We start from the raw sequence: 24500 nt of genomic DNA, 5'->3' as shown, positions 1-24500 counted from the left end.
TTTTTACTCTGCTGTAAGCTCTGGTGTAAAATCTGTCACTACCTCCATTTCCTCCCCATCTATTTGCTAGGAATTGAGAGGGCCGGATGCCATGATCTTACTTTTCTTAATGTTGAGTTTCAAGCCAACTTTTGCACTCTCCTCCTTCACCCACATCAAGAGGCTCTTTAGTTCCTCTTCACTTTCTGCCATTAGAGTGGTATCATCTGCATATCTGAGGTTGTTGATATTTCTCCCGGCAATCTTAATTCCAACTTTTGATTCATCTAGCCCCATGTTTCTCATGATGGGAGGAAAGCTATGGCAATTCTAGACAGCATACTAAAAAGCAGAAATATTAGCCTGCCAACAAAAGTGTGTAGAGTCAAGGCTGTGGTTTTCCCAGTTGCAACGTATAGCTGTGAAAGTTGGACCATAAGGAAGGCTGAGCGCCAAAGAATTGAGGCCTTTGAATTCTGGTGCTGGAGAAGATTCCTGCGAGTCCCTTGGACGGCAAGATGATCCAACCGGTCAGTCCTAGAGGAGATCAACCCTGACTGCTCTTTAGAAGGCCAGATCCTGAAGATGAAACTCAAATACTTTGGCCACCTAATGAGAAGGAAGGACTCACTGGAGAAGAGCCTAATACTGGGAAAGATTGAGGGCAAAAGAAGACGGGACGGCAGAGAACGACGTGGCTGGATGGAGTCACTGAAGCAGTCGGCATGACTTAAATGGACTCCAGAGGATGGTAGAGGACAGAAAGGCCATGTCCATAGGGTTGCGATGGGTCTGACACGACTTCACAATTAACAACAAGCTTAATTTACACACCTGTAAAGACCTACCTCCTCTAAAGACCTCCCCTAAAAGACACCAAAATGAACACCAATGAACAATGGAGATTATGCAGTGAGATTTGGGAAAAGGCGGATTTTTCATAATATCGCAACTAAAGGATCCTTTTCATCTCGCTCTGGTTACTTGGGTCCCAAGATAGCTACCTCACAGTTTGCCAAAACCTGCTTTAAAATGTATGTGTGTATGTATGTACTGTATGTATGTGTTTATTTATTTAAGCATATATAAGATAACAGATAAAAGTATAAACATAATTTGAATACACGAAAAGAGTAAGTAAAAAAGGAATATTAGGACAGGGATGGTCCCCTTATTGAACAATCCTGAGAAATTAAGCCCCTTCTTAAAACATTTGATCGATTATTTGCCATCAAGTTGATGCCAACTCAATGACAACATAGGTAGATTTTCTCCATGATAATCTGTCCCAAACCTGCTCCTTCAGATCTTCCAATGGTGCACCCATCATCACTGTCACAGTGTCCATCCACCTTGTTGGCTGTTCTCTTTCTCACTTGACATCCATCTTTCATAGTATTAAAGCATTTTCCAGGAAGCTAAAATCTTTGCATAATGTGTGAAAAGTCTCTTAATCTGAACCTGGCCATGTGTGCCTTGAGTAAAAACTATGGGTTGAACTCAGTCGTGGGTTTCAAATATTTTTATTACCGGTTCTGTGGGTGTGGCTTTGGGGGAGGGGGCTTGGTGGGTGTGGCAGGGGAAAGATACTGTAAAATCTCCATTCTCACCCCACTCCAGGGGAAGGATACTGCAAAATCTCCATTCCCATCCTACTCCAGGGGAAGGTTACTGCAAAATCCCCATTTCCTCCCGATCAGCTGGGACTTGGGAGGCAGAGAATAGATGGGGGGGCAGGGCCGGTCAGAATTTTTACTACCGGTTCTCTGAACTACTCAAAATTTCCGCTACAGGTTCTCCAGAACTGGTCAGAACCTGCTGAAACCCACCTCTGGTTGAACTGTTCGATGAGCCAATGGTTTGTTTTCCTGGCTATCCATCTCAAAGAGTTTCCTCTAACACCAAAGTTCATAAGTGTCAATACTCTTTCTATTCTGCTTTGTCAAATATTAGGATTTAAACCTTGCAAAACTTGTGACTATTACTACATGCATGACTCAGTATCATTAAAGCTTGGTTTATTCCCTTTATTTTGTTTGTTCATAAGTAATATTTTCCCCAGGTTGCTAAGCAACTTTAACCAAATTGACACTTGGCTTCTCACATTTTTTTTTTAAATATATAAACTGTATAAACACATGTTCCAAATTTAAAAATAAGCTTGTTCCCTTCATGCTTGCCATTCTGGAAAGTTATGATCCTAATCCACTATAAATTTCATCATGCTCGTTCAAAGTGGTGGAATTATAGATTGTTTATTCTATACAAATAGTCCTCGACTTACGACTACAATTGAGTCCAACATTTCTGTTGCTAAGTGAGACATTTGTTAAGTGAATTTTGCCTCAGTTTACAATATTTCTTGCCACAGTTGTTATGTGAGTCAGTGCTGTTGTTACATTAGTAACTTGGTTGTTAAGTGAATCTGGCTTCCCCATTGACTTTGCTTGTCAGAAGGGGGCAAAGATAATATGACCATGGGACACTCAACTATCATAAATATGAGTCAGTTGCCAGTTGACTTTTGACTGTATATGACCATGGGGATGCTGCAAAGGTCATAATTGTGAAAAACGGTCATAAGTCGCATTTTAGTGCCGTTGTAACTTTAAATGGTCACTAAGCGAACTGTTGTAAGTGGAGGACTACCTGTACTTTTTTGTGAATGAATTGGGGTGGTATAAAATTTTTGCAAATGTATAAGAGGAGAGGGCTCGCAATCTGGGAGTCCTCCTGGATACGCAGCTGTCCTTGGAGGAACATCTGACGGCTGTTGCCAGGGGGACTTTTGGTCAGGTTCGCCTGATCCGCCAGTTGCGGCCCTTTCTTGATCGGGATTTCCTGTGCACAGTCACTCATGCCCTCGTCACCTCTCGCCTGGACTACTGCAACGCTCTCTACATGGGGCTCCCCTTGAAGAGCACCCGGAAGCTCCAACTGGTCCAGAATGTGGCCGCGCGGGTAGTCACCGAAGCCGCATGGCGCTCCCATATAACACCTCTCCTGCGTGAGCTGCACTGGCTCCCAGTGGTCTTCCAGGTGCATTTCAAGGTGTTGGTTATCACCTTTAAAGTGCTCCATGGCATAGGACCTAGTTATCTTCGAGACCGCCTGCTGCTACTGACGGCCTCCCATCGACCTGTGCGCTCCCACAGAGAGGGCCTCCTCGGGGTGCCATCAGCCAAACAATGTAGGCTGGCGACCCCCAGGGGGAGGGCCTTCTCTGTGGGGGCACCTACCCTCTGGAATCAGCTGCCCCCAGAGATAAGGAGAATCCAAGACCTCGGTGCCTTCCGCCGTGCTCTTAAAACCTTTTTCCAGCAAGCCGGGCTGGCCTAACACTTTTTAAAATGTTTTTAATTGTTTGTTATTGTTTTTAATCATGGGGCCAAATTTATATATATCTTTTTAATTGTATTTTAATGTTTGTAGTTTATGTTTTTATTTGGCTGTTCACCGCCCTGAGTCCTCAGGGAGAAGGGCGGTATACAAATTTAAAAATAAATAAATAAATAAAGATAGAAGAAAAATAACAATAGGCGACTCAAGACATTGCTTGTGGCTGCATTTCATCTCTGAGGAATCCCTTTATTTATATTGGGAAAGAGAAGTACTGAATTTAGGAATTAAAATCAGCATTCTGCATTTTTTAAAACAATTTTAGCAATTAGAACAAATGCCACATTTAGAGATCAGCCCCAAATGAGGTGAAGGAATTCCAGGTAAGAGATTATAAATATCCTTAAAGGGCCATATAGGGAAACATAACGTTTTAAGTCTTCTCCGGTAAAGTTCATTTATCTGGATGGTAGACCAAAAATAGCAAGTGAAATTCTCACTGTGAGTAAATGCCAAATGAGGTTGTGTTGTTTTCAGGAAAAACTGCAAATGTCTATAATGCTGACTCAGAGGTGAGATCCTAGAAAACCTAGAAACAGTGCTCGTTCTGGAAACATGAAAATATTTGCAACTTTGGAGGGAAAGTATGGTTTCTTTCAGCAAAATCATTTGCCAAGGAAGAAGTTTTTGGTTTGGTTCTTTTTTTTTTCTTTCTTTTTGTCAGCTGCCATCTCTTGCTTGCTTGTGCTTCGTTACCATGTGGTGACAATCTGCCAGGAATTCTGGGGATGGTGGATAGGAGCAGGAATGCCTGGAGGGAAAGCGAAAGTAGCGAGAGTACATGCTGTATCTCCTTGAGATGCCGCTTCAAGGTCACCGATTGGGAGAAGAACACAGTTGCGTGCCAACCTATACTTGAAGTGGCCCTTCTGAAAACATCTTGTTTGAACCTGATTGGCATGGATCAGTGGTGAAATTCAACTTTTTTTGCTACCGGTTCTGTGGGCATGGCTTGGTGGGCATGGCAGGGGAAGGATACTGCAAAATCTCCTTTCCCTCCCCACTCCAGGGGAAGGATATTGCAAAATCCCCATTCCCTCCCTAATCCTGGGGCCAGCCAGAGGTGGCATTTGCTGGTTCTCCGAACGACTCAAAATTTCCGCTATCGGTTCTCCAGAACCTGTCAGAACCTGCTGGATTTCACCCCTGGCATGGATGTGTCAGTGATGGGAGCTAGTTAAGGGGGGGAGATTTTGAACTTGGGGATTTTGGCGCACAATTCTCAGTTGTGGCTATGCACTAAACTAGTGCAATGCACTTGACCTCTAATAAAACTACATCTTTCTCAACAAATGGCGCTCCCATGTGACACCTCTCCTGCGCGAGCTGCATTGGCTTCCAATGGTCTTCCGGGTGCGCTTTAAGGTATTGGTTCTCATCTTCAAAGCGCTCCATGGCTTAGGGCCTGGTTATTTATGAGACCACCTTCTGCCTCCGATAACCTCCCACCGGCCAACACACTCCCACAGAGAGGGCCTCCTCAGGGTGCCGTCTGTCAGGCAATGTTTGCTGGCGACCCCCCAGGGAAGAGCCTTCTCTGTGGGGGCACCCGCCCTCTGGAATGAGCTACGACTGATCCCGGACCTCCGGACCTTCTGCCGGGCCCTGAAGACTTTTTTATTTCAGCAAGCCGGGCTGGGTTAAAAATCTTTTAATTGGGGAATTTTATGGGCAAGGGGTTTTAAATTGGGGAAGCCAAAGATAAATTTAATTTCGTTTTAATGTATTTTAATATTTGTATTGTGTGTTTTTAATTTTGGCTGTTCACCGCCCCGAGTCCTTCGGGAGAGGGGGCGGTATAAAAATTTAATAAATAAAAATAAATAAATAAATAAATAAATAAATAAATAAATAAATAAATAAATAAATAAATAAATAAATAAATAAAGCAAGCCAAGGATCATTTCTATTTAGAGGTTTAAGTTTGAGGCAAGTCTGACATTTTTACCAAAAGGAATAGGTTGGCTTGCTGGTGGCTAAGGATTTGTGTAGCAGAGTGAATGGTAAGTGTTTGTTGTAAATGAAGTCATAGTTAACTGGAAATCATCTGGTGAGCCACCCAAGAACTTAATTTTGTTTAGTTGCATGTGGCATTCTTGATTAGAGCTTGTTCCTTTGAGGGCTTGCCCTAGCTCCAATTCTTAGTTTTTGTTTTAATTTATCTGTTTAGCAGAGTAGGTCTGTATTTCAAAAGAAGCAGGATCACAATCATATGTTTACAGGGATTAGAGCGCTGGGCCACCTTCAGTTATGATCTCTGTGGGGCTTACTCCAGGGATAGGATCAGTAGTGGGATTCAAATCCCGTTTCTTCCGGTTTGCTCGTGGGCACACATGCGCTCGCGCGCACAACACTTCTGCGCATGTGCAGAAACATCCGGGCGGATGGGCGGAGCCTCCTTCCACCGCTGCTACCAGTTCGCCTGATCCGGGGCGAACCGGTAGCAACCCACCCCTGGATAGGATTTTGCAGGAGCCCTTCAATCATCTCCCAACATTTAACTGCTCCTTTTTCAAGTGTTAGTGAAATGTTGCTTCCTTACAAAACATGCGTCCCCAAAGTCGTTGAGTTTGGATTGCTTATTGGACATAATCTCGTTGCCTTGGAGAAAAGAGGCTGAAGCAAGTACCTACAGAGGAAGCTTGTGCTTGTGTTCACTATTCATTCGTCTGTATGCCTTTCTGCCATTATAATTCCAGTGCTTTTTGCCATCAGCAAACATCTTTATTAATAGCCTCAGACAGTACAATTGCTTCAATTGGCCTCTGCTGGATAAAAATTGTTAATTGCTTCTTTTGTGAATAGAAGCGATCCTTCGTTTTCATTCATCGTTCATTCATCATTCACACAGAGAAAGCTATCTTGTTTAAAACTGACTCTGCTGTAATAAAGGAACTTGTAGCTCTGCTCGATCTGATTCAGGCAAATTAACGGGGCTTGAGAATGAATGAAAGATATTTTGCCTAGTACAGGTAGTCCTCGGCTTACGACCGGAATTGAGCCCCAAATTTCTGTTGTTAAGTGAGACATTTGTTATGTGAGTTTTGCCCAGTGGTGAAATCCTCTGCAGATTGCCACCGATTCACTGGCCACGCATGCGCAGTGCCCGCCAAAAGCACGCTTCGCGCGGAAAGAGGCGGCTTAACAAGGTAAGCAGAACAGCAGGGGGGAACAGCTGAAAAGAGGATTGCCTGCTTTCTAGCAAATATAAATCGCGCGGCACAGCTGATTGAAGTTTGAAGTTTATTAGATTTCTATACTGCCCTTCTCCTGAAGGACTCAGGGCGGTGTACAGCCATATTAAAACACATAGATTTATAAAATTTAAAACCAATTAAAATCGAATATATAAAATTTGGCCCGCAAATTAAAACACACATACACCCATTATAAAATTTGTACTTGTCGGAAATACCGGTTCAGACAAACTGGTAGCTTTTTTTTTACTACCGGTTCACCGGTGCGAACCGGTAGCATTTCACCCCTGGTTTTGCTCCATCCCGTGGGGCACTGCAACCATCATAAATATGAACCAATTGCCAAGCATCTGAATTTTGATCATCTGACCATGGGGATGCTGCAATGGATGTTAAGTGTGAAAAACCGTCGTAAGTCACTTTTTAAAGTGCCATTGTAACTTTGAACGGTCACTAAATGAACTGTTGTAAGTTGAGGACTACCAGTACAAAGACATCACTAGCGAGATAATTTCACCCCACAGGATATAATTAGAACTTTTTTAATAAACTTTTTAAACTTTTTTTTTTAATATTTATACTCTAATAAAAATTTATTTAAAAAAAAAAAAAGAACTTTGGAACTGAGTCGTAAGTACCTTCTGGGGGCTCGTAACTTCAAATGGTCATTAAGCGACCAGTCATAAATCAAGGACTAGCTGTAAGTAGTCCAGGCGCCTACTTCTCCTTAAAAAAAACTTCTTGAAGCCACTGAGTATAACTCAGCCATCTGACTGTGTGTTGTTGTATTCATTCTATCTATGACATGTCCATATGCCTGTACTAAGATATTTAACAAATTAAGCATTCCGTTTTGAAAAAAGATCTTGGAGAAAGCACGACATCAAGGCTTTAAAACGAGAGATTGCCTGTATTTTTCACGACGTTGAAATGCAGTTGTTGACAAACAGGCTACAGTGCTAAACAATCTTACTAGAGTAAAATCCAGCAGGCAAACAAGAGTAGAATGAGGGTAGAACATCAAATTTTGGACGGGAGTAGAAAGCCTTTATAACATTTGAGTGTGGACAGTACAGCAGATGGTACAATAATTGCAAACTAATTTGACCACATAGACATAGTAGCATTTGTCTCTTCATACTCTAGTTATCGTCTATAGAAGCCTTTCTAAGTGAGGACATCATCATGTCCCTAATACCTCTTCTGGGGTTTTCTTCTAAATCCGTTTTTACAGCACCAAATTCTGCCAACTTCCATTCAAGATCTGAAACGGAAAAAAAAAAACCTATTCAGAGAAACGGAAAGAGGAACTGCGGTAATACTAATGTGCATAACCTTTTCTCACTGGTTACACACACATTCATGCAGGGGTATCATTTCTCACGTCGGATGGAACCTAGCATGGAATGCATAAGGTTGTCAGGTAGGACTACAAGCTTAAATGAACCTTACGTTTGTTAGGGTTATTACTATATATTTATCCCACATAAACACAGCCAACGGCGGTTTCCACATTACGTTACTACCGGTTCGCCCCGCACGCACGCGGTTCACACAAGCGCCTGCTTTCCGTGCACGTGCCCGGCCTCAAAACTGTGCCTAAGTAGGACGGCATAGAGCCGGGGTGGGAGGGGCGGGCAGGCCCACCCACGATTTTCGCTACCGGTTGGGGCGAACCGGTCCGAACCGGCTGAATACCACCTCTGAACACAGCATGCCTAATTCTCCTGCCTCTTATTTTCCACAACAGGGATTTTGTGAGGTAGTTGAGCTGAGAGTGTGTGACTGGCCTGAAGTCACCCAGCCAGCTTTCATGCACAAGGGAGGCCTCAAATTGGCAGTCTCCTGGTTCAACACCTTAGTCACTACAGGTAGGCCTCGACTTACAACACTTCGTTCAGTGACTGTTCGAAGTTACAATGGCACTGAAAAAAGGCATTTATGACCATTTTTCACCCTTTCAGCATCCCCGCAGTCACATGACTAAAATTCAGGCGCTTGGCCGCTGACTCATATTTATGACGGTTGCAGTGTCCCGGGGTCATGTGATCCTCTTTTGCGAAATTCTGTCAAGCAAAGTCAATGGGGAAACCAGATTTACTTAACAACCGGATTTCTAACTTAATAATTGTACTGATTCACTCAACAACGGTTCCAAGCAAAGTTGTAAAATGACGCAAGATTCGCTGAATGAATGTCTCACTTAACCATAGAAATTTTGGGCATAATGATGGTCATAAGTCAAGGACTACTTGTACAGATTCTCACTGTTTATATTCCACTGTTCCTCCAGGAATTCAAAGCAGCCTACATGGGGATTTCTCTTTACATTTCTCCCCATAACAGCAATCCTGTTTGGTAAGTGAAATTGACAGAGAGATTGGCTGACCCCAAATCATCCAGTGAGCTTCTATGACTATGAGTGGACTTGAACCAGTGGTGAAATGTAAAATTTGTTCTGTGGGCGTGGCTTGGGGGGTTAATGTGACTGGGTGGGCATGGCCAACTTTTTTTTTTTGTTGTTTTATTTTTAAAAGCATTTTTTCTACAACCTCTTTGGCCGAAGAAGTTGCAGAAAAAAAAATGCTTTTAAAAGCCTCAGATGATCACGCAGCTCAGCTGGGATCGTCAGAGGCTTTTAAAAGCATTTTTTTCTACAGCCTCTTCGGCCAAAGAGGTTGTAGAAAAAATGCTTTTAAAAGCCTCTGACGGTCCCAGCTGAGCTGTGCGATCATCGGAGGCTTTTTTTTTACTTTTAAAAGCATTTTTTAGGCCGAAAAGGTTGTAGAAAAAATGCTTTTAAAAGTAAAAAAAAAGCCTCTGATGATTATGCGGCTCAGCTGGGCATGGGGGAGGGCATGCAGGGATTTTTGCTACTGGTTCTTCGAACCACCCACCACTATCGTTACCGGATCGGGCGATCCGGTCCGAACCGGGAGCATTTCACCCCTGACTTGAACCAGTTTCAGTTTAAGCACTACATCGCATTGACTCTCTTTGTAGAATCCTCTAATTCACAGATTTATTTTAATATATATACATATATATTACCTTCTACCATAAGTGCTGTTCCACCAAACTCCACAACTCCAATTAACTTGCCTTCAATTTTACCGTCCTTATAGACAAATATTGTAGGCAAGCAATTATCATGATAATTTTCAATACAGCTCTTGGCAATGGCTTTCACAAACTTAGTTTCTGGAAATTTTATGGCCAGTAGACTCAGGTGTCTGTTAACCAATGTACACATTGGAATACTAAAGGAGGAAGAGGAGAAAGAATTTGATTATTAATCTCCAACAGAAATATACCGTATAATAATAATCTTTGGTATGATGAATCTGAAAACAATGAATTAGGAGAAACTAATAGATTGTATATGAATCATGATTTACTGTAGGAGAAAATCAGGCAGAACGGGAGGTGGAGTTAAATGTGTCATTAGCTTAGAGTCCTTACTTTGCTACAAACAATCCAAGTCCAGCCCCCACCCTTTGAATTCCTTTGACCCTTATCTAGCATCAATTTAGTGCTGACTATTAGTTGACTAGATTCTTGTGTATAGGCTTGAATAAATCTTTTGTGCTGCAATTTAGCACACGGTCCTGATCCTTTGCGCCTGACACTCAGTGACAAGAGCCTAATGCAGGGGTCAGCAACCTGCGGCTCCAGAGCTGCATGCGGCTCTTTGGGCCCTCTGCTGTGGCTCCCTGTCAGGTGATCCCACCACTGGCTGGCTTCGCCCCTTGCACTTCCCTCCCAGTCACTCCTCGCCTGGCCTGAGAAGGTAAGGGCAACAATGGGGGATGGAGAAGTGGCCAGGGCAGAGACAGAGAGATACAGAGAGAGGGGGAGAGAGAGAGACATAGAGAGATACACAGAGAGAGGGAGAGAGTGGGAGAGAGAGGGAGGAAGGGAGAGGAAAGAGAGAGATGTCAAAATGATTTTGTGATTCCTGATGTTTTTTAACAACTGGTTCTCTGCCCTAATGACCAGCTGGGTAGGCGTGGCTGGGGGGGGTGTCATGTGACTGGTGGAAGTGAGTGACATCGAGTTGGCCACGCCCACCCAGGTTTTGTGGCTCCCGGTGTTTTCTTTTCTGTGGGAAACAGATCCAAATGGCTCTTTGAGTATTTAAGGTTGCAGACCCCTGGCCTAATGCATGCACCGAAGTCTGTTGCATATGGAGAAGTAGCATGTTTAAAGAAATGGCTCTTTTTGCCCAACTAAACTGTAGATAATATTTTATTATCCGCAAGAATCTGGTATATACAGAAATAGTTTCCCTGGGGGAAACTATTTCCTCCAGTTGGAAATTGTTTTTAGTGTTTCTCCAGTGACACATAGCCACTGTTCTTTTAGGTAACTTGGATTGGGCTGTTTAAATTAAGTTGCACCCAATATTACATCAGTGACACTGTAATGCAGGATTTTCCATCACTCTTCCCTTTATAAACATCTCTATGAAACCTCTAGATCCGTGATGGTGAACCTATGGCACGCGTGCCAGAGGTGGCACACAGAGCCCTCTCTGTGGGCATGTGCGCCGTCACCAGCTGCCTTTCCGGGTTCCATCACATGCATGCATGCCGGCCAGCTGGTCCAACACTCATGTGCACTGGCCAGCTGCTCTTTCCGGGTTCTGGCATGTGCATGCACGCCGTCTAGCTGGTCTTCTGGCTGGCACGCATGCATGCGATGGAACGCAGAATAGCAGCTGGCCACCATGCGCATGTGCACCGTCCAGTTGCTCTCTTCTGGATTCCGGTGCTCCGGTGCACGCATGCATGTGCATGTGCACACATCTTCCAGTTTTGGCACTCAGTGCCGAAAAGGTTAACCATCACTGCTCTAGATCTTCTTAGGACAGTGATGGCGAACCTTTTTTCCCACGGGTGCCAAAAGCACGTGCCAACATCCATAATGCAATGCCTTTCCACAGGTTCCTACCCTGCACATGCACGCTTGACACCCCCCCCGTGCTCCCGTGCCCCCCACACATGCGTGAGCGACCCCTGCTTTGGTGCCTCCTGGGACCAAAAACGGGCTGTGGGGGGGCACTGCACCCCCAAGCCCCGTGTATGCGTGCATGACCAGCCTCACCCCCACACATGCAGGCGCGTCACCCGGCAGAGACCTGAAAATCAGCTGCCTGGCGGGAGGCACACGGGCATGCGCGGTGGAGCTGATCTGGGTGTCAGTTCACGTGCCCGCAGAGATGGCTCCGTGTGCCACTTGTGGCACGCGTGCCATAGGTTCACCGTTACTACTGTAATGCTCTCTACATGGGGCTCCCCTTGAGGAACACCCGGAGGCTCCAACTGGTCCAGAATGCGGCTGCGCGGGTGATTATGGGAGCGACTTGGCGCTCCCATGTAACACCTCTCCTGCGCGAGCTGCACTGGCTTCCAGTGGTCTTCTGGGTGCGCTTCAAGGTATTGGTTCTCACCTTTAAAGCGCTCCATGGCTTAGGGCCTGGATATCTACGAGACCACCTTCTGCCACCGATAACCTCCCACTGGCCAATACGCTCTCACAGAGAGGGCCTCCTCAGGATGCCGTCGGTCAAGCAATGTCGGCCGGTGGCCCCCAGGGGGAGAATCTTCTCTGTGGGGGCACCCGCCCTGTGGAATGAGCTCCCTCCCGGAATACGACTGATCCCGGACCTCCGTACTTTCCGTAAGGCCCTGAAGACTTTTTTATTGCACCAAGCCGGCCTAGCCTAAAAGGTCTTATGGGGTAGTTTTTTAAATTGTATAGATGTGGGGTTTTAAATTGGGAGGCCGATCGATTTAATTTATTTTAGTTATTTTTAACTTTTATATTATATGTATCTTAATTCCGGCTGTCCACCGCCCTGAGTCCTTTGGGAGAAGGGTGGTATATAAATTTAAATAAAATAAATAAATAAATAAATCACGGTTTTAGGAGAAGATTTGGAGACACACCAGAAAGTAAAAGTGGGGGAATAGGGAATGAGTGTGTGTCCCATCACTGCATCAATAGTGGGTTCCTCTTACCCTCGCTAGCGATTCAGAACTGGGTGCATGCGTGTGGTGCTTGTGCACATGCACAGAACTTCCATGATGACGTCCATGTGGGTGGGTGGAGCCTCCCCCCACCATCACTACCGGTTTGCCCGAACCGGGGTGAACCGGTAAAAACTCATCACTGCACTGCATGCATTTCTAGTAGCAGAATGACATCAGGGTGTCAAGAGACTTACTGTATTTACAGTATAAATGTTCTAACACACACACACTCCTCTCTTACCTTTCATTATACAGATGGATGACAACCCACACATCCTTTGGCGCATTTGTGACTTCCTTCACGTATTGATCCCCAGAAATTTCATTCAGTTCTCCATATCTCTGTCTCTTTTGTAGAGCTTTTAGTTCTGCTAAACGTTGTTTCCTAATTTAAGGAAAAACCTTTCGTACCATAGCCATTAATAAAAGCGGGAAGAGAGACCATGAAAATATAGGGTTAAGGTATCACACCCATTCCTTGGAGATTTTCAGAAATGAAGGTTGTTAAGGGTGGGAATGCAAGAGAGTTCAAAAATGCAGTGATTGAACTATATAGAGGAGAGATGGGGAATCTGAATTTGTTGCCTGGGCAACATGTAACCCATCCATTCCTTTCCAATTCAGACCTGCAAGCCCTTCCAGACACCACCGAGTGAGCAAAAACCGTTTTCAGTTCAAGGTAAAGGTAAAGGTTTCCATCACACGTATGTGCTAGTCGTTCCCGATTCTAGGGGGCAGTGCTCATCTCTGTTTCAAAGCCGAAGAGCCAGCGCTGTCCGAAGACGTCTCCGTGGTCATGTGGCTGGCATAAATCAACGCCAAAGGCGCACGGAACGCTGTTACCTTCCCACCAAAGGTGGTCCCTATTTTTCTACTTGCATTTTTTTACGTCCTTTCGAACTGCTAGGTTGGCAGAAGCTGGGACAAGTAACGGGAGCTCACCCCGTTACGCGGCACTAGGGACTCGAACCGCTGAACTGCCGACCTTTCTGACCGACAAGCTCAGCGTCTTAGCCACTGAGCCACCACGTCCCCTACTAATAATAATAATAGTTAGGATAAGACTTATCCTATGATAGATCTACAAAGGTTTGGTTCAAGAGGGATCAGTTTTAAATAATAAACTCTGCCCATTAAAAGGTGCCTATTCAAAAGGCAACTGGACTTGATTTTTCCTTGAAGACATTTCGCTTCTCCTCCAAGAAGCTTCTTCCGTTCTGCTTATCCCAGCTTCTTGGAGGAGAAGCGAAACGTCTTCAAGGAAAAAACAGAATGCCCAGTTGCCTTCTGAATAGGCATCTTTGGGACAACCATGACCTGAATGTCTGAAAATCTCCATAGACTTCTGCTCATTAAACTTTGCAGGTATTTAAAACATCCGTTTCTCTCTTTAAATGCTCCTGATAAAATAGGGTATTTTTTTCTTAGGGGTGTGTGTGCTGTTTTTAGGGCAAACCCCACAACCTAAATATTTGCATCCCTACTTTCCTTAAAGCTTTCTTCCTCTAGAATGAGTTGAAAATTTTGGCCGGCCTGCCCATTTTAGTGATAATATGATGTTAATGAACACACTCTGTGGCCTTCCTTTTAGGCCAATTTGGGAAAAAACAAACAAATTACAATCCAGCAAGTTAGTTATATTCAGTATAGGAGATTAATTCTCTTTGAAAATTTGCCTGTTAGAACTTGCTGCATTTTGTTATTATATTAATAACAAAAAAAAATCGATGTAAAATATATAAGAATGTATGTAGTTACATTCTAAAATGAAAGGGAAAGTAATATAACTTAAATCTAGGCTGCAGCCCCACATGAGCACAGAACCCTATAGCCGTGATGGCAAACCTATGGCACGCGTGCCACAGGTGGCACACGGAGCCATATCAGTGGGCACGCGAGCTCAGCTCCAGCTGATTTTCGGGCCTTCTGGGCCCACCAGAAGTCGGGAAACAGGCTGTTTCCGGCCTCCGGAAGGCCTCCGGGGGGGGGTCTGGAAGGCCCGTTTTTGCCCTCCCCAGGCTCCTAGAAAGGCTCTGGAGGCTGGGGAGAGTGAAAAACGCGCCTTCTGGTCTCACTGGAAGTCAGCAAACAGGCTGTTTCTGGCCTCTGGAGGGTCTCGGGGGGGTAGGGAAGGTCATTTTCGCCCTCCCCAGGCTCCTAGAGAGCCTCTGGAACCTGGGGAGGGTGAAAAATGGGCCTCCTGGGCTCACCGTGCCATCACATGCCAAAAGTGGGGGGCGGGGGGGCATGCACATATGTGGGGGGGTCAGTGCACATAGAATTATGGATGTGGGCACACACGGGTGTGACCCCTCAGGCTCCCCCCGCTTTTGGCACACGATGGCAAAAAGGTTAGCCATCACTGCCCTATAATGTTTCTTTCAGAGTTGACGTATGGATAATTATATGCAAGAAAAAAATCCAGTCACTTGGCTTTTCTTATTAGAGGGATTATACTAAGGACAAATAAAACTTCCTCTGAGGTTTGGAAAACTCAACAGTTGTGATGCAAGCGGTATAGAAAGAGGACGTACTCAGGTTAAGAGTACTCAGGAGAACAGTACGTACTCACTAAATTTGAACAAACAGATACATTATTTAGATGGGAATTCAGTGAAAACGGATTTTTGAAAGTAAGAGCTGTAGATGGTGCCAGTTGCTAGCCCAAGAACTAACCTTCCATGTATTTAAAGGTATTTCTAACATTTAAAAGTTGAGATGATGATGATGATAACTTGTTTATCGATTTGTTTATCGATAGGGAGATATCTATTTCCCCTCACTGGTGACTTTGCATTTCGTCCTTAGAATTTGACGTACCTGTACATTTCAACAGCTTTTAAATCTTCCTCATCAAAATCATCTTCTGCCTCTTTCAGTTGCTTCAGATTCATTTTTTCATAAGGCTTCACTAGAAAAAAATAAATGGAGAGAAACAGCGGTTTTAATCTAACCAAAGGCTAGAAAAAAATAGAGTGGTGTGCTGGCCTAGAGGTGGAGCTCTCGCCTCATAATCAGGAGACTGTGAGTTTTGATCCTTGGTAGAGGCAGATATTTCTCTCTCTGGGCACAATGAGAATGTATCTGCTGAAGAAAACTCCTCATTGGTGACAGGAAGGGCATCTGGCCAGTAAAGACTCAATTCCATTCAGTTGCCCAGACTCCATTCCACAAAGGATTATGGGGTCGTTAAAAGAAGATGATGAAAGACTAGAAGAAAATGCCCAGTTTAAATATTTCTGGGAAAGAAGTGGATAACAAATCAAAATCTTTTTTTCCCCCTTGAGAAGGCAAATTGGATAAAGCCGTGCCGAGGACTTCTCCTTTAAATCTCATTTCAGAAGGAACTTATGAAATGGCCTCTGCAGGCGAAATTGCTATTTTTCCAGCTTCGAATCTCAGCTCTCTTCTCTGAACTGTGGAGATGCTAGTCAATTCAATGAAGTCCTGAGGTGAAACGGCTCATGATTGAAAGCCTGTGTGATGGAGAAATGTCGGGCTATGTATGAAAAGCTTCAGATTCAACTGTTCTCCATTTCAGAGATTCTGTTTCCTATTGGGGACATTGCCTTTCCTTTACCTATAGGTCAGGGGTCTCGAACCTTGGCAACTTGAAGACTTGTGGACTTCAACTCCCAGAGTTCCTCAGCCAGCTTTGCTGGGAGTTTTGCTGGCTGAGGAATTCTGGGAGTTGAAGTCCACAAGTCTTCAAGTTGCCAAGGTTCGAGACCCCTGACCTATAGGGTTTTGTTGTGAATGTCAGATGGAAAAAGCATTGCTTGCACGTCTTTGTGGAAGTTGGGGGGGAAAATTATCATAATAGAGAGCAAAGATGATAGGAGAGGGATAAGGAAGAGAATAACTACCAATATTTCCTAGGGAAGTGATTTTGGAGGACATTAGGAGCCTGGATAGCTCAGCAGACTAATGCATTGTAATTTAACTCCAGCTGTTTGCAATTAGTAAGTTCGAATCTTGCCAGGCTCAAGGTTGACTCAGCCTTCCATCCTTTCTAAGGTAGGTAAATTGAGGACCCAGTTTGTGGGGGCAATAAGCTGACTTTGTAAAAATATACAAAAGTATGAAGGCTATTGCTTAACTCATTGTAAGCCGCCCTGAGTCTCCGGAGAAGGGCGGCATATAAATCAAATTAAAAAAAAATAAATTAGAAGAACAGGGGGTAAGAGCCATGGCAATAGCTCTTGGTTATATATCTGGCCAGCAAAAATCAGAAGATTGCTAAATATAACAGGAAAGAAAGAAAAAAGCATCATGTTGCTGACATTTTAATTTTGAGAGTTATGGAAGCCCTGCCTAGGGCGATCATGTTGGTGAAAAGACAGGTGGCAGGGAACAGGTGGGAGCAGGTGTGGGGCCCAAGGCAACAGCTTCCCCTTGCTGTTTGAAGAGAGTCTGTATTATCTACACAGTGGTGGGATTCAAATAATTTTACAATCTGTTCCCTGCCCTAATGACTGGCTGGGTGGGCGTGGCCATGGTGGGAGTGGCCGGGGGGAGTGACAGGCAGCACTTGGCCTCCTGCACCCCCCTGGGAGCAAAAACGGGCCGTGGGAGACACACGCCCCCCCACGCCCCGTTTTGGGCCTAGTAGGCCTCCCTGCAGTCTCCTGGGAGCAAAAATGGACCACAGGGGGAGGAGGGAGTCGCACTGCACCCTCCCGCGCCCCATTTTGGTCCTAGTAGGACTCCCTGTAGCCTCCTGGGAGCGAAAACAGGCTGCGGGGGGGGGTGCTGCGCCCCCACCACGCCCCGTTTTGGGCCTAGTAGGCCTCCCTGCAGTCTCCTGGGAGCAAAAATGGACCACAGGGGGAGGAGGGAGTCGCACCGCACCCTCCCGCACCCCATTTTGGGCCTAGTAGGACTCCCTGCAGCCTCCTGGGAGCGAAAACAGGCTGCAGGGGGGGTGCGCTGCGCCCCCACCACGCCCCATTTTGGGCATAGTAGCCCTCCCTGCACTTACCTGGGAGTCAAAATGGGGCGTGTAGGGACTCCTGGAAGGGGCGGCGAGGGGCCAGCCAACAATTTAACTACCGGTTCTCCTAAACCGGCGCGAACCGGCTGAATCCCACCATACCATATTTAAATGCCTAATTTGCTACAGAGGTGAGAGGAAGTTAATTTTAATAACTGATGAAAGCCGGGCCCTTACCTTCTGCTTTCTTTTGTAAACGTAAAACCATTTCTTCAATTTCATCCTTAACCTCCTCTTTTGGAGGCAGAATCCCAAAATCTCTTAATATGTCATTCCATTCTGTATCTTCATTTGGATCCTTTGTAAAGAAAAGTCCCAGATATCTCTAAGTTACAGCATGCAATCATCTCACTTGGAATCTACTTGGACAACAGAAGTTTTTTTAATCTCTTCCTCTTCATCAGAACCCTTTCAGAGATCCAAGGTCCATAACTCAGAAGACGAGAAATTAATTGCCTCATTATTTTTAAATGGACAGCTTTGCCTTCCCTTCTCCATTTACTTCCTTTCCCTAGAGATTCTCTGGAGTATTTTAAGGTGAAAGAAGTTAAAGTCCCCCCCCAAAAAAAATTTAACTGCTGAACAGGAGGCCTGGTGGCTCAGTGGTTTAATGATGCTGGAGATAGTCTCAGCTATGGTGGTTCAAGCCCTAGCATTGCATGGCAGGGTGAGCTTCTGTCACTTGCCTCAGCTTCTATTCATCTAATAGTTCAAAAACATGTTCTATGCAAGTACCGTGTTTTCCCGAAAATAAGACCCTGTCTTATATTTTTTTGAACCCTGAAATAAGTGCTTGGCCTTATTGCCATGTGCTCAAAAGCCCAATTGGGCTTATTATCAGGGAGGTCTTATTTTGGGGGAAACAGGGTAGATAGATAGTGGGGAGACAAGCTGTTTGCTCTGTGCAGGTAGTCAGATTCCTGATGGCTCTGAACCTTCCCTGTTGCGATGCCTGTTTGCGTGGCAGCTCCAGGAAGGGAGGGCGCCTTGGGTGATACTGCAGGAAGAGCCCCTCGTCTTTCTCTAGGGTTGAAGTCAGCTTACCTACCTGTGGTGCACCTTGGGAAACATGCAAGCATTTCCTATAACAGGGTGGGTACCAGGGGTGGGTTCTAAATTTTTTTACTACCGGTTCTGTGGGCGTGGCTTATTATGTGGGTGTGGCTTGGAGGTCATGTGACTAGGTGGCGTGGCTAGCTGGTCAGAGTAATTTCTGGAAGGTCCTCGTACTTACCACCAGTCCTCGCACTTACGACCCGACTCATTTGTTTGCTTTTAACACTGATCAGCTGTAGGACGGCCCTTTGAAGCCCCGCGGCAAGAGTTTAAACAGTTTTTTTCCCTCTAGTCATCAGCTGGGACTCAGGAGGCAGCAATAGATTGGGGGTGGGACCAAATAAAAGGTAAAAATAATGTGGGGGGGGTGGGGGATGGGAGGGCGGGGGGGAGAACCGGTTCGGTGACGTCATATCGTCACCGCTACCGGCTCGGCCGAACCGGACCGAACCGGGAGGAACCCACCACTGGTGGGTACGGGTACCTTGGCAAACCAAACTACTATTCTGCAATAAAATTGCGGTCTCCTGGCTTCTGCAACAATGCCACACTCTAACCATAATAATAACTGCCAAACAACCTTTCCTACAAACAGGAATGGTGATAGTGATAGCAAAACTGAATTTTTGCTACCCAGATAAGAGATGATGAGTAGATGAAAGCAGCATTTTATCCCAAAGGCCTTCAGTTTTGTTGTTGTTGTTCATTAGACACTTTCCTGCTTCTCTCCTACAGAAATTGACTCTCTCCATTGATTTATACTTCTAAATTTGATTTGAAATCTGTTTAGAAACTTCAGTTGGTTGATCATTACTGGCTAAATTATATGTACTTAGATATTGATTGCATATATTTTCCAGATGACTTTCAAGCATCTTGTTCTTAAGTAGACAGTATGGTGTCCATGGGCCTTGATGTGCTAGTAAACATCACTGATTGTGCCTTCTAGACTCTCAAATAAATTTTCTTACAACTCTTGAATACTAAAATATTTTCCCCAGAGGATAGGTTGAGTCATTGGTTCACTATATTGTAAATATAATAAAAGGGACCTGAATTTTGGCTAACTCATCCTGTAAATTATTTCATGTTCCCTGTTCATTTCTCAGAGTATTCCATGCATGGACTATTCAGAATAAACTTTCTTAATCTGAGTTGCTACTAAAAGAATACTGATCAAGTCAGTATATATCAAAGCATCACTGATTGAAAACTAAGCAAAGATTTAAAGTTGGGCAAGACACAGCAGATCCAAAATATTTTATTTGGAATCCGTTATTGGTTTGGGTTATAAAGCTATGGCAAATCTAGACAACGTACTAAACAGCAGAGACATCACCCTGCCAACAAAAGTCCATATAGTCAAGACTATGGTTTTCCCAGTTGCAATATATGGCTGTGAAAGTTGGACCTTAAGAAAGGCTGAGTGCCAAAGAATTGAGGCCTTTGAACTCTGGTGCTGGAGAAGACTCCTGCGAGTCCCTTGGACTGCAAGGCCATCAAACCGGTCAGTCCTAAAGGAGATCAACCCTGACTGGTCTTTAGAAGGCCAGATCCTGAAGATGAAACTCAAATACTTTGGCCACCTAATGAGAAGGAAGGACTCACTGGAGAAGAGCCTCATGCTGGGAAAGATTGAGGGCAAAAGAAGAAGGGGATGGCAGAGAACGAGGTGGCTGGATGGAGTCACTGAAGCAGTCGGCGTGAGCTTAAATGGACTCCAGAGGATGGTAGAGGACAGGAAGGCCTGGAGGAATGTTGTCCATGGGGTTGTGATGGGTCAGACATGACTTCGCAACTAACAACAACAAATTGGTTTGGGTATATGAAGGGCCATTTTTGCTTAAATTAAATGTAGAAAATATATGGTCTTTGGTGTAGAGCAGGATTTCCCACCATGACGACTTTAAGATGCATGGACTTCAATTCCCAGAATCCCCAACCAGTCATGGTTTATTAGTTTTAAAAAGATAAATAGGGCTAATATTATTTGTAAAAGATAATTGTAATAATATGGTGCATTTGTCTGCAGTACAATTTTAAACTTACTATTTAAAATTGTGTTAACTATCACATTCCGGAATCCTGAATTCTTTGAAAAAACAGAAGATTTCTAACTGAATTTTCAACATTCTCATAAAAGTAGGGTGCCTTGAGAGCTAATAAACCTATGATAGCTTTGTAACATAAATTAAATCTATTTAGATATTTTAAGACTCATGAGAAATGTTTAGAGACAAAATATACAGTTATTTTAAAATTACGTAATTGTCCAGAGGATTCTAGCGTTGCTCAGTTCTTCAAGTGTTTATCAGTTATGGCTGGTATAGAATGGATGACATATTTTCATCATAGGATCCCCATAGAGTCTTATTTTTTATTTCTCACAGAATTTAATCCATTGAAGTTAGGAGACAGGCTTGTAAACAAACTTGAACCTGGGTGTCTGTTTTTAAAATGTTAGTTATTGGTTCAGTCACAGTTTGCTTTGTTCTTCATATATATTTTATGCTTGTCTTCTCCATCTAAAACAGTGTTTTTCAAACTTCTCGACTCTAATTTGGCTGGCTGGGGAATCCTGGGAGTTGAAATCCACGCATCGTAAATTTGACAAGTTCAAAAAATACTGATCTAAAGTGACATATGCCGTAACAGTTCTTTCCTTCCTATTATTTTTTTTTCCAGAAGTGTTTGCACATCAAAGAAAGTTATGGTGCCTTAATTTTGTTTGATAGCAAATACAATTAATGCAGCTCATACAGTAGACTAAGTTGTCAAGCATGGTTAACAAATCCACCATGGCTGAATTCATGCATCACTATAAGGCAAATCTAAATTAACCATATTAAGTGTACATACGATATTTGTGTTTAATGGATCTCTCGATTTAGACAGCATATAGTAGGCCTGTTATAATTCAATACACTTTTAGGAAGCTTAATAATGTTTGCTTTTATATTTTGTTTCTAGAACTACTGCAAGCTTTGCTCCCATCATCGGGGGCATTTATCCTTGCGTAGTGCGATTTTAAATTACAACCGCCATGACTTTGCTGCTTAATAAATTCACTCTTCTCTTCTCCCAGGCAGTAATATTTCAGCACAGTTTCCTTTCCCAAACTTCATCTAACAATCCTTTTGTAGTAGCTTAGCCTGGGACAAAGAAAGCAAGACCATGTTGGAAGAAATGTCCATTTGGGTTGAGTTCCAACTGGGAAGAAAGAGACTGGAAACATGGTGGCTGATGGAAAGATGGTTAATGATGGTAGATAGGACCTCATTGTTTGAGGTCCTGGGCAAAAAAGCACATGGGTGAGAGAGAGAGATTTATACCCTCTGTTGGGCTTTGAATTTGAGCTTGTATTCTGATTGGTTGTCAGACTCCCGTGGGGCCATGCAGGGGTAACTTTGTAGGTTGTCTTTTGAGTCCCAAGCTTGGTTGAATCTTGCTGGGTGATGTAATCTCCCCAGGTGCCATGTGGTGAGTTCTGTTGTTAGAGGGCTAATCCTACCTTTGTTGGATCTTGGGTGAGGACATTTGCTTATGAATAGACCTAGCTATCTCTTTATCTCTTAAGTGCTGACGTCTGCTGTGGGCTATTGAGGAGGATGGGAGCTATTAAGATGAGTCTACTTTTTTTTTTTTTTTAATTTGATTTATATGCCGCCCTTCTCCGGAGACTCAGGGCGGCTTACAGTGCGTTAAGCAATAGCCTTCATACTTTTGTATATTTATACAAAGTCAGCTTATTGCCCCCACAAACTGGGTCCTCATTTAACCTACCTTAGAAAGGATGGAAGGCTGAGTCAACCTTGAGCCTTGGAGAGATTCGAACCAGCAGTAAATTGCAGGCAGCTGTGTTAATAACAGGGTGCTTTAAACCACTGTAGTACCAAGGCTCTTACTTCCTGCCTAAAAACACGTTTCTCCATTTCTCATCCAGGGAAATATAATATTCTGTCTTTTTACTATTTCCTAGAATATTTCATTCTTCTAGGAGAGGGGTGGGTGCTAACTTCCTATAATGTCCTACTCAATTTGCATTGCAGTCTGGAAATAAAGCACTTTTCCATTTTAATTTCAGTTAACCTCTACCTAAAGAGGTAAGAATGAATACACTTGGTACAGAGTAGATATACTATATTGCGTTAGCTCTGACCTGCATAGTGCTTAGGAACTGCCAAGGTGATGCCCCCGACACCGAACTCTGATGCCACCAGCTTACATCTTCTTGGGCTTTCAACTGAATAACCAACCAACCAACCGCTTCAGGATGTGGGAGGAGCCAGTAGAAGGTCCATACCAGTGGATTCCTGCACTTGGCATGACCCTCAAAGTCTACTGCAACCTTTCCAGTTTGCCTCCAGAAGCTGTGGATGCTCCAACACTGGAGGCTTTTGGGAAGATTGACAGCTACTTGTCTAAAATGATGTAGGGCTTCCTGCCTCAGCAAGAGGTTGGAATAGAAGACCTCCAATGTCTCTTCCAACTCTGTGAGCTTGTTCTGTTATTCTATGAATTTTGAAAGACCTTTTACCGTAGATATAAAAAAAAAAGAAGTCTATGTAATGGATAGGCATAGACATAGCAACAAAAGAAATGGGTAATAATGATTAGTTTACGAATTCAGCCCATTTATATTCCGATTTCTGTCCTATCAATTTCTTCTCTGCAAGCGGTAGATAGTAATCCGTAGGGAAAGTCAGTAGTAAGAGAGGCACAAAAACACATGAACAAAAACACTTTATTGTAGCATCATGGATTCCACACTTACGTCCTCCCTATGTCCATCAACCTATTAGGCTAATCTGGTGGTGATTGCAAGCACCTGCAATCACCTGTTGAGCTATCCAGGGAGCCTGGACAACTCAACAGACTAAGCACTGTAATTTAACACCAGCTGTCTGCAATTCAGTTCTGCAATTCGACCAGTTCGTTCTCACAGGGAGGGACTACTCAGGGTACCGTCAGTCAAATTATGTCGACTGGCGACTCCCAGGGGGAGGGCCTTCTCTGTGAGGGCTCCAACCCTTTGGAATGAACTGCCCCCGGAGATACGGAATATCCCTGATCTCCGTGCTTTCCGCCGTGCCCTCAAGACCCTGATGTTCCAACAGGCAGGGCTAAACATATGAACATGTGAATGATTTTTTAAATGTGATCTAATTTTAGGTTCTATTTAATTGGGCCAAACTAAGTAATAATTTTAATTAGCAATTTTATGATGTTTATGTGTCTATATTTTTGACTGTACACCGCCTTGAGTCCTACGGGAGAAAGGCGGTATAAAAATATAATAAATAAATAAATAAATAAATAAATAAATAAATAAATAAATAAATAAATAAATGTAAGATAGAATCTCGCCAGGCTCAAGGTTGACTCAGCCTTCCATCCTTTCTGAGGTAGGTAAATTGAGGACCCAGTTTGTGGGGGCAATAAGCTAACTTTGTATAAAAATATACAAAAGTATGAAGGCTATTGCTTAACGCACTGTAAGCCGCCCTGAGTCTCCGGAGAAGGGCGGCATATAAATCAAATTAAAAAAAAAAAAAAAGCACAAACTGAGCGGTACATGAGGATAAATGTTATGTTTAAGATATAAAAAGGCTTGAGATTTGCTCAAAGAATAAACAGCTACCGAATACTGTTTGTTATATTTCCCAACAGTAATTTTTTACTCAGGGTTCATGGTTCCACTTTTTGTAAAAATTATACAATGCTATAAAGCCTCAGTGTCAGTGGTGAAATGCTCCCGGTTCGGACCGGATCACCCGATCCAATAGCAATGGAGGCGGGTGGTTCGAAGAAACGGTAGCAAAAATCCCTGCCCCCCCCATG

General features: G+C 43.8%; 1 protein-coding gene across 1 annotated transcript; it reads right to left on the bottom strand.

The window, feature by feature from the left end:
* Nucleotides 1-7465: 7465 nt before the first annotated feature.
* PDCL2 (phosducin like 2) lies at nucleotides 7466-22924 on the bottom strand. The gene is made up of 6 exons (XM_034411453.3): nucleotides 22819-22924; nucleotides 17781-17901; nucleotides 15431-15521; nucleotides 12852-12995; nucleotides 9627-9835; nucleotides 7466-7839 (listed from the first exon to the last, which is right to left on the bottom strand). The coding sequence occupies exons 1-6, from the start codon at nucleotides 22822-22824 to the stop codon at nucleotides 7718-7720; spliced, it is 693 nt and encodes a 230-aa protein (XP_034267344.1). The 5' UTR covers nucleotides 22825-22924; the 3' UTR covers nucleotides 7466-7717.
* Between the last annotated feature and the right edge of the window lie 1576 nt (nucleotides 22925-24500).

This window comes from Pantherophis guttatus, chromosome 8, assembly GCF_059756535.1.
Source record: "Pantherophis guttatus breed Tessera chromosome 8, ASM5975653v1, whole genome shotgun sequence".
NCBI classification, from domain to species: domain Eukaryota; kingdom Metazoa; phylum Chordata; class Lepidosauria; order Squamata; family Colubridae; genus Pantherophis; species Pantherophis guttatus.
The sequence above is the reverse complement of the archived record's forward strand: the minus strand, read 5'-3'. Positions and strand labels throughout refer to the sequence as shown.

Excerpts from the sequence above, each read along its gene's own strand:
- PDCL2 (XM_034411453.3), bottom strand. Across the intron at positions 15,522-17,780 it reads TTTACAAAAGAAAGCAGAAG|TGAAGCCTTATGAAAAAATG; the intron begins GTAAGGGCCCGG and ends ATTTTTTTCTAG. Across the intron at positions 9,836-12,851 it reads ATCCATCTGTATAATGAAAG|TATTCCAATGTGTACATTGG; the intron begins GTAAGAGAGGAG and ends TTCCTCCTTTAG.